Source organism: Pantherophis guttatus, chromosome 4 (genome assembly GCF_059756535.1).
Source record: "Pantherophis guttatus breed Tessera chromosome 4, ASM5975653v1, whole genome shotgun sequence".
NCBI lineage: Eukaryota > Metazoa > Chordata > Lepidosauria > Squamata > Colubridae > Pantherophis > Pantherophis guttatus.
In genome coordinates this window covers 34,740,515-34,750,493 of record NC_142066.1, presented here as the reverse complement: position 1 = coordinate 34,750,493, position 9,979 = coordinate 34,740,515, and the positions used below count along the sequence as shown (strand labels likewise).

The 9,979-nt window shown below is 37.6% G+C and overlaps 1 protein-coding gene across 1 annotated transcript; it reads left to right on the top strand.

Annotated features, from left to right (window-relative positions):
• The first annotated feature begins 661 nt into the window (after window positions 1-661).
• On the top strand, window positions 662-9,654 carry LOC132712406 (vomeronasal type-2 receptor 26-like). Its single transcript, XM_087893601.1, has 5 exons — window positions 662-940; window positions 1,539-2,396; window positions 4,817-5,044; window positions 5,630-5,756; window positions 8,753-9,654. Exons 1-5 carry the CDS (start codon window positions 662-664, stop codon window positions 9,652-9,654), a joined length of 2,394 nt encoding a protein of 797 aa, XP_087749727.1.
• Window positions 9,655-9,979: the final 325 nt, after the last annotated feature.

The window sequence follows — 9,979 nt, the reverse complement described above, 5'->3', positions numbered from 1 at the left end:
CTACATACAAACACCCGCGAAAACCTGAGAAAACATATATATATATATATATATATATATATATATATATATATATATATATATATATATATATGCATATATGTATATATATGCATATATGTATATATTTATGTACAGTTAATATCTCGGGTTTCTTCCCGTGTAATTGTAAACATATCCTTAAAAGGGTAGTAGCAATTACACGGAAAGAAACCCAAGATATTAACTGTACACACATATATACCCGTGAAAACTTACATACATACATACATACATACATAAATACATACATACATACATACATATATATGTGTGTATGTGTGTGTCTGTGTGTCTGTGTGTCTGTGTCTGTGTGTGTATTTGCTTTCACCTTTTCCCATACTAAAAGTAAAACATTTCTTATATAATGTCTTTGAAAATATCAGTAGTTTTACTTTTATCATACCATAAATATCATGCCAGCCTAATTCAAGATTGTGATCTTCTGAAAACAGTAATCTTCTATGTCTAAGAATGATCTACTCTCTCACCCATGTTAATATAGCAGCTTGATAATAAAGCTCCCAATCAGGTTGCACAAATCCCCCATTATTTTTAGACTCTTGCAACATTTTCAATCTTTAGTTATATAGATATTTTTTGTTGTAGCTCTCTGCCAAAGATGTATCAGCAAATCCTTGCTTTGGTGTTTGCTGTCAAGGAGATCAATAAGAACTCTGAGCTCTTACCGAACATCACATTGGGTTTCCACATTGTGAACAACTATTTCCCTGCAAGGATTACCTATAAAGCAATCCTGAGCTTACTTTCTACACAGCAGAAGTTTGTCCCCAACTTTACCTGTGATTTAAAGAAAACATTTATTGCTGCTATTGGAGGACGTTTAACAGAGACCTCATTCAACATGGCCACAGTTCTTGCCAACTACAAGATTCCACAGGTAGATCCTTGGGATGGCTCTCTAGAAATCCCAAGTTTCTTTATTTCTTTCCATTCTTAAAGTACATTTAGGGTCCTTTCCAGAATTGACATTCCGAGAGAAAAAATCTAGGAGAACACTGTGTTATACATTCAATTAATATAAATGAGTAATCTATAGGGATGAGTAATTATTTAGAAATTAAGCACTGTACAGATGATTAAATAGTTAGAAACTAAGAATTCTTTGCAGTTTCCCCCAAATATGGAAGATTAGCAAACTCCTGTTGGCACTGAGTTTCAAAGTGGGTCACTACAGAAAACACTTTGCCTTTCATAGAAGGTACTTGATTCCCTTCAGGTAGTCAAACAATAAGACCTTTGCAGATAATAAATGCTTTGCTTTCAGTTTTGAGCTGTGTTTTAAGTGTTTTCACATTCAGTTAAAATGTACTCCGACACAGATAGACAATACTGGTAATTGATATAATATTGCTGGCATATGAACTGACTGTATAATTTCCAACATTTCAGTGCTGACTTTCTGCCTTACCTATGATGAATATGAATCCCATTTCATATGTAATGGTTCTGATTATTTGCTATATATTGACTTTCAGCTTGCCTATGGAACATTTTCTTCAGCACATGGTGAGAATAATGTATTTCCATTCTTATACCAGATGGTCCCAAATGAAATGCATCAATACACTGGGGTTATTCAATTACTTCAGCATTTTGGATGGAATTGGATTGGCATTTTGGCTGTGGATGATGACTATGGCGACATGTTTTTGCAGAAAATTGAACCATTGCTTTTCCAAAACAGCATTTGTTACGCTTTCATACTTAGAACACCACCGAAGGCGTATCTAGATGAATATATACACTTCATTTCAATGGAAGTAAGATATGATCAACTCTTTATGGATGATAAAGTCAAAGTCTGTTTAATTTATGCCCTATCTCCAGCCATGCAAAATCTGAGAGTGATCATCCTTGTAGCATCTTGGAGTTCACTGCAACCTTTGGGTAAAGTATGGATTGTTACTTCCCATTGGAATTTTGAATCCCTGGCCATTCAGAGACTTTGGGGTATACAGAGTTTCTATGGTGCTCTGTCATTTGCAGTTCGCTCAAAAGAGCCTCCCGGATTCCAAGAATTTCTTCACACTGTAAGGCCATCTTGGACAAAAGAAGACAATTTCATTCAGAATTTTTGGGAGCAGGCATTTGACTGCCCATTGCACATTTCTGGTATAAATGAAAATAACAAGGTATTGTGCACTGGGGATGAGAATTTAGAGACCCTGCCAAGTATATTATTTGAAATGAGCATGAGTGGACACAGCTACAATATTTACAATGCCGTTTATGTTTTGGTACATTCTTTGCATGCATTACTCAAGTCCAGATCCAGATGTAGAAATGCAATAGGAACAGAACAAGTAATAATTCAGAATTTACAACCATGGCAGGTATTTTATTTTATTTCTATTACATAAAAATTGTTTGTTTAATTGTACCATCATATATTGGGAATGATGTTACACATAAACCTATTGGGAATAATGTTACCCAGCACTGTTATACCAATAAATTTTGTTGAATAAAAAACACTTTTCCTTTTGAAAATAAAAGCTTTTATATAAGTAGTTGTTTTGTAGGGATATTTCTTTCCTAAGTGGCAAAAATATAACTACTAATTTAAATTATCTTTGGTTTAGGAGAAGCGTTTTTCTATTCTACAGAATTTACTAGACCCATAGCCTTTATACAGGGATGGCCATTGTTGTTTTTCCTAAAAGCAGTAGTTTTACATATTAATCTGTTTTGGAATCTAAGAGCCATAGAAAATATACAAACTACGAAGTGAGGCTGTTGAAGTGAGAAAGAACAATTATGTTAAGATTAAATATTTATTATGTTTAGAGTTTCAGAATTCAGTAAAGATAAAACTGTGTCTTCTAAATTTCTGGTTGGGTTATTAAATGTAGATCAGTGGTCACCAACCTTTTACAGCTTTGTGGACTGGCGGTGGGGAGAAAAAATGGTTCTGTATGAGTGGTAGGTGTGCAGCTCCACTTGCATAAGTCGCAGGCACTCTCACGTGCACACATGAAGGTCTATTTGTCCAAGCAGTGAGCTTCACAGATGAGAGTGCATGCCCATTGCTTGTGGAAATGGAGCTGCAACTGCACTCACCATCCATTAATGGGCTATAGCCCAGAGGTTGGAAACCAGGGGTGAAATGCTCCCAATTCGGACCAGATCCCCCGATCAGGTAGCAATGGAGGTTGATGGTTCGGAGAACCGGTAGCAAAAATCCCTGCCTCCCCCATTGCCCAGCTGAGCCGCTCAATCATCAGAGGCTTTTTAAAAAAAATTTAAAAGCATTTTTTCTACAACCTCTTTGGAGGAAAAAATGCTTTTAAAAATAATTAAAAAAGCCTCTGATGATCACGCGGCTCAGCTGGGATCATCAGAGGCTTTTAAAAGCATTTTTTCTACAACCTCTTTGGCCGAAGAGGTTATAGAAAAAATGTTTTTAAAAGGAAAAAAAGCCTCTGCCGATCAGGCAAATCAGCTGGGATTGTCAGAGCTTTAAAAAAAGAAAAAGTTTCTGCCGATCAGGCAAGTCAGCTGGGATCATCAGAGGCTTTAAAAGCAGCCGAAGAGGTTGTAAAAAAAATGGTTTTAAAAGTAAAAAAAAAAAAAAGTTGGCCATGCCCACTCAGTCATATTATCCCCCCCCCCACACACACACAAAGCTACACCACAGAACCGGTAGTAACAAATTTTACATTTCACCACTGTTGGAAACCCCTGATGTAGATAATTCATCTGTGTCAATGAGGACTGGCCACTTTGTCATGGAATTTGAGAAACACTATTTGATAATCCATTCTGCAGTGTGTTCATATTTCAGCCAAAAAAATGTGGGTTTTCTAATTAGGCAAATCATTGTGAGTTAATTTCTCTCATGTTCCTGAAAAATCTGTTTATCATAAAACCCATTATAATTTATATAGCATAAATCTTTGCTTTGAACAAGCAAAGCAACAATTACATTTAGTATTTTTTAAAAGTGGGACTCATATAGTGGTGGTTAAAAGGGATTAACAGTCAACAATTAATGAGATGAAAGACAGACAATTTCAATTTCAATTTAATTCAATTTATATGCCTCCCCTCTCCGAAGACTCAGGGCGGCTCACAATACATTTAAAATCCTAATAAAAAAAACATTAAAAAATTAAAAACATTAAAAACTCATTTATACCATTCATGGCCAGATCTCGCCAGATTGCAAGAGCGAGATCAATGGCCCCAGGCCTGCCAGAAAAGTCAGGTCTTCACCACTTTTTTAGAAGGCCAATAGGGTGGGGATGGTCCGGATCTCAGGAGGTACCTGGTTCCAGAGAGCTGGGGCAGCCACAGAGAAGGCCCTCCCCCGTGGGCCCACCAGCCAGCATTGTTTAGCTGATGGGACCCGGAGGAGACCAACTCTGTGGGATCTTACCGGTCGCTGGGAGCTATGCGGTAGAAGGCGGTCTTGAAGATAAGACACTGGTTGTCATCATACATGTTCCATATTGTAAAATATGGAACATATAGGATGACAACCACTTTGGTTAATGCACCAGATTAGAAATTGGGACTTCTACTCCTGGTTAGGCACAAAGCCAGTTTGTGAGCTTAGACTACCCAGACTCTCTTAGTCCTAGAAAGGTTGCAATGGCAAAGCAGTTGTGGACATCTTACCAAAGGACTTGAAGCACATTCAATCCTCATTTGTATTTTTCAAAGCAGGCTAGTTCAGCCTGAAATAGTTTTTAGTTTGTTATGATTACAAAGTCTTGCTGTTAATTTCTTTCTTTTTAAAAAAAATATATAGTTCCATTCTTTCTTGAAAAGCATCATATTCAACAACAGTGTGGGAGACACTATTATATTTAATGAAAACAGACAACTGATTACGGTTTTTGATGTTGCAAACTGGATTACTTTCCCCAATAATTCCTTTTCTCGAGTGAAGGTTGGAACCTTTGAACCTTGGGCTTCACCAGGCAGAGAATTAACTCTTGATGACAATCAAATTGTATGGCACAGAAGCTTTAACCAGGTGAGAAGCAGCTGCAGATTGTCAACTAATAATAGAAGTAAATTGCTCTTTGAAGCAATTGTTACATGATCACATTTCTGGTACATGGCAATTGGCTCAGAGTCCCATGGTCACATAAAAATGATCTGGAGAATTTTTAGCTAATTACCAGCAAACAAGTGCCAATTTGGCAGATTTCCTTAATGAAAATCTGTATCCTGACTTTGAACTGCAGTATCTTATGATTGAAATTCTGCATCCCATTGTGTTTGTATATCTCAGACTATCTGTAGTGCCACATTCTGGTTTTAAACATTCTGGCTGCAAATGGCCCTAGATTGCATTTGCTTATCTTCAATCAAAAAATATTAACTAATCAATCCATTAGAAGTAATCCAAATACCTGTCAGATCCTATGAAAACATAATTTTCTGCCATTCTAGGTCCTCTGATAGAATATCCAAAGAAGTCAATGCCAATTCATTAACTCAAGTCTCATTTGCATTTTTTTCTGGTTCTTCATCCTGGTTGTGGCTTCCTATGTTGGGAAGTTCTATTAATGCAAGTTTTTTATCCTTTGATTCTCACATATATATTATTGTCCAGGTGCTTCCTCTATCTGTGTGCAATGACCACTGCTATCCAGGGTCCTACAGAAAGAAGAAGGAAGGAGAGAAATTTTGTTGCTATGATTGTGTGCCCTGTTCAGAAGGACAAATCTCAGATAAAATAGGTAGGTCAAAAAGAGGAGTTTGGCTTACTGACTAGCAAAAATCCAATCTAGAGCTCTGATTTATTTAAAGAGAACCACATGAACCAGAGCAAAAACAAAAGTACATAAGGAAAAGACCTGTCCATAATATTCTTTCTTTTCTCTCTCGGTTTCTCCTTGTCTTGCTCTCTCATTTATCTCCTTCTCATGCATGTATATATGCAATTAAAATTTTAAACAAAAGTTTTAAAAATAGAATAGAATAGAATTCTTTATTGGCCAAATGTGAGCACAAGGAATTTGTCTCCCATGCATAAGCTCTCAGTCTACATACAAACAATATGTGATATATTATGATCATAGTTATCGGAAAAATACATTCATCATAAATTATAAAATACACTTAGTGATCATCATAGGATACTAAATAAACAATATAAATCATAAGATACAAGCAATAAAGTTATAGTCATAAGAAGATAATGAGATAGATAATAGAAGAATAATAGTAATACAGCCTTACTAGTGTTGACAGTGTTGTAGGAATTAGGAATTGTTTGGCAGAGTGATGGCATGGGGGAAAAACTTTCTTTGTGTCTAGTTGTTCTGGCATGCAATGTCCTATAGCAGTGATGGCAAACATTTTTGGCACCGAGTGCCGAAAAGGGAGTACTTCACATGCATGCAAGCATTTGTCAGGGCCATGACCAGGAAGAGGACGTGTCCAGGGGGCATGTGCGCACACCAGATGAGGTACTTCTAGTTTCCAGCCCATGCATGCACAATGGTCAGCAAGTCTTCCAGTTACTGCCATGCATGCGCCAGCAAGTTGGCTGCCCACATGCTCATGACACGCATGCTCACACGCATGTGTGCCTGGCCAGATGCTTCCAGCCCTAGATGAGGAATCCACAGTTCTGCATTGAGGGGGAGGAGGTGTTTATCTCTGACTTTTGAGATGGGAGGGGCCAGAACAAGGGGCAGCATGAGAATTCTCCTTCCTTCAGCATCATCGGTCTCCAGGCAGAGTCCTTTGGGACTTCACCTGAAGAAGAAGAACCAGTTCTGCGGAGAGAGAGAAGCGGAGAAAGTGGAGAGGGGATCTTGGCCTGAAAAATCAACTTGGGCTTCTTCTCTGCACAGAACTCTCTCCTCCATTGGCTGAAGTCAAGGGAGACTCTGCCTGGAGACCGATGATGCTGCAGAAGGGTAAATTCCCATTGGTCCTCCTTCTTTCTGGACACTCTCAATTCCAAAGTTCGAGGAAGCCACATTCCTGGCTCACAGACCAGCTCTTCCTGTTTCCGGCACTGCTACATGCACAAAGGCCAGCTGATCATTGCATGTGCATATGCACCAGAAACCCAGAAGATATACAGTCGATGCCGTGCATACCAGGTGACATGGCTCCACGTGCCACTTCAGGCACGCCATCATGGTTCACCATCATGGCCCTATAGTGTAGTTTTGAGGGGAGCAGTTGAAACAGTTTATGTCCAGGTTCTGAGGGGTTTGTAGATATTTTCACAGCCCTCTTTCTGGCTCTGCAGGATATAGGTCCTCAGTGAAAGGCAGCTTGATATCAATTGTTTTATGATGACATATTGCAATGTAATTAGCAGGGTATAAATCAATTTTAAAGGAATTCCTTCATGGGCTAAGGCAACACCAGGTTATAAATGTATCTGAGTAATCTGTGACATAAATTTATCCTTCCACTGTTGAAGGACTAGTCTCTGAGCAAAACAAAAAAGGAGATGGGATTGATTTCCATTATTCAGCTATGACATTCCATTTAGTGGAGATGTAGTTCAAAAATATGCTAAAATTAAATTTGTCAAATTAGTACAAAGGACAAATTGCTGTATAATATATAAGATGTGACAAAATATAATTGAGTGAAGTATTACTCTCTTTACATCTGCAATAAAATGAGAATTTAGAGTTTCCTACTGAATATGAATTCTATCTAACAAAAGTAGTCTATGATTCATTAAAACTTTTAATTTGGCTGTCCAATTTCTTGTTCCAACAATTTCTTAAAGACCCGTAAGAGCCTATTAGCAGGGGTGAAATGCTCCCAGTTCAAACCGGATCACCGATCCGGTAATGAGGGTGGCGGGTGATTTGGAGAACTGGTAGCAAAAATCCTTGTCCTACCCATGTCCAGCTGAGCCGCATGATCATTAGAGGCTTTTTTTTTAATTTTTAAAAGCATTTTTTCTATAACCTCTTCGGCCAAAAAAATGCTTTTAAAAGTAAAAAAAAAAAAAAAAGCTTCTGATGATCGTGCAGCTGAGCTGGGATCGTCAGAGGCTTTTAAAAGCATTTTTTCTACAACCTCTCAAAGAGGTTGTAGAAAAAATGCTTTTAAAAGAAAAAAAAAAGCCTCTGATGATCAGGCAACTCAGCTGGGATCGTCAGAGGATTTTAAAAGAAAAAAAAGCCTCTGATGATCAGGCAACTCAGCTGGGATTGTCAGAACCTTTTAAAAGCATTTTTTTTACAACCTCTTGGGATGAAGAGGTTGTAAAAATAAGGCTTCTAAAAGGCTCTGACGATCCCAGCTGAGTTGCCTGATCATCAGACACTTTTAAAAGCATTTTTATAACGTCTTGGGCCAAAGAGATTGTAGAAAAATGGTTTTAAAAGTAAAAAAAAAAAAGTTGGCCACGCCCACTCAGTCATTACCCCCCCCTCCAGCCATGCCCATAGAACGGGTAGTAACAAATTTTACATTTCATCACTGCCTATTAGTAACCTCATTTTACAAATGAAGAGAAGGAACAGAAAACATTTTGATTTGATTTTGATTTTCAATCAATACCTGTGTGCATAATGAAGGAGGGCGGGTTTAAATTTATGAGACTCATGTTTGTTTTTTCATTGAAAAAATAATTGCTATCCTCTCTTCACAAAATAGATCACTTGTATTAACATCAACTGTACTCTATATATTCTATACTGATAGAAAGTTTGATATATTGGAAAGATATCTTCTTTTTTCTTTTTTCCAGATATGGATGTCTGCATGAAATGTCCAGGCAATGAATATCCCAACAATAATCAAAATCAATGTATTTCCAAAGTGTTGACCTATCTCTCTTATGATGAACCCTTAGGAATCCTCTTTGTTACATTGGCTACTGTTTTCTCTTTGATTACAGTCCTCGTGCTTGGAATATTTTGGATGCATCAAGAGACTCCAATTGTCAAAGCCAACAACTGGAGCCTCACTTGTGTCCTCCTCCTTTCCCTTCTACTCTGCTTTTTCTGCTCCTTTCTCTTCATGGGAAGACCTGGAAGGTTGACTTGTCTTCTCCAACAAACAACTTTTGGCATTATCTTCTCAGTGGCCCTTTCATCTGTATTGGCAAAAACCATGATTGTGATTCTGGCATTTATGGCAACTAAACCAGGATCCAGATTGAGGAAATGGGTAGGGAAAGGACTGGCCAATTCTATTGTCCTTTCAGGTTCTTTCATCCAGGTGGGGATTTGCACTGTTTGGCTGAGTACTTCTCCCCCTTTCCCAGATACAGATTGGCAGTCCCTGAAGGGAGAAATCATTATGGAATGCAATGAAGGCTCGGTGATCATGTTTTACTCTGTCTTGGGTTACATGGGCTTCCTGGCTATTGTCAGCTTTAACATTGCTTTCCAAGCCAGGAAGCTTCCCAGCAGTTTCAATGAGGCCAGGTTTATCACTTTCAGCATGTTGGTCTTTTGCAGTGTTTGGCTGACGTTTGTTCCAACCTACCTGAGCACCAAAGGGAAATACATGGTAGCTGTGGAGATCTTCTCTATCTTATCCTCCAGTGCTGGTTTACTGGGGTGTATATTTTGCCCCAAATGCTACATCATTTTAATGAGACCTGAGATGAACAAGAAAGAAAATTTAGTAAGGATGGAACAGTAACTGTCTTTTCCTTTTTGTATTTTAAAAAAATGATTTTTAGATTATCGTGAACTGTTTTTGTGGATTTTTTTTGGTAAATTAATTTACCTTGCTGGAATTCAGAAAAATCACCCTGACCTTGATTTAACTGAATTTATTCATAAAACTTGATATGAAAAAAAGAAGCCTGTAAAATAGATCTATTTCAAGAGCAAAGAATGGATGTGTTCTATTCAGTTTAATGCGAATGATGATTACCTGAATGTAAATTTTGATTAATATAAACATAAGTGTCAGTAATACCAATCTTATAGAAGTTTTCTTTCAGTTTATAATTGAATATAAA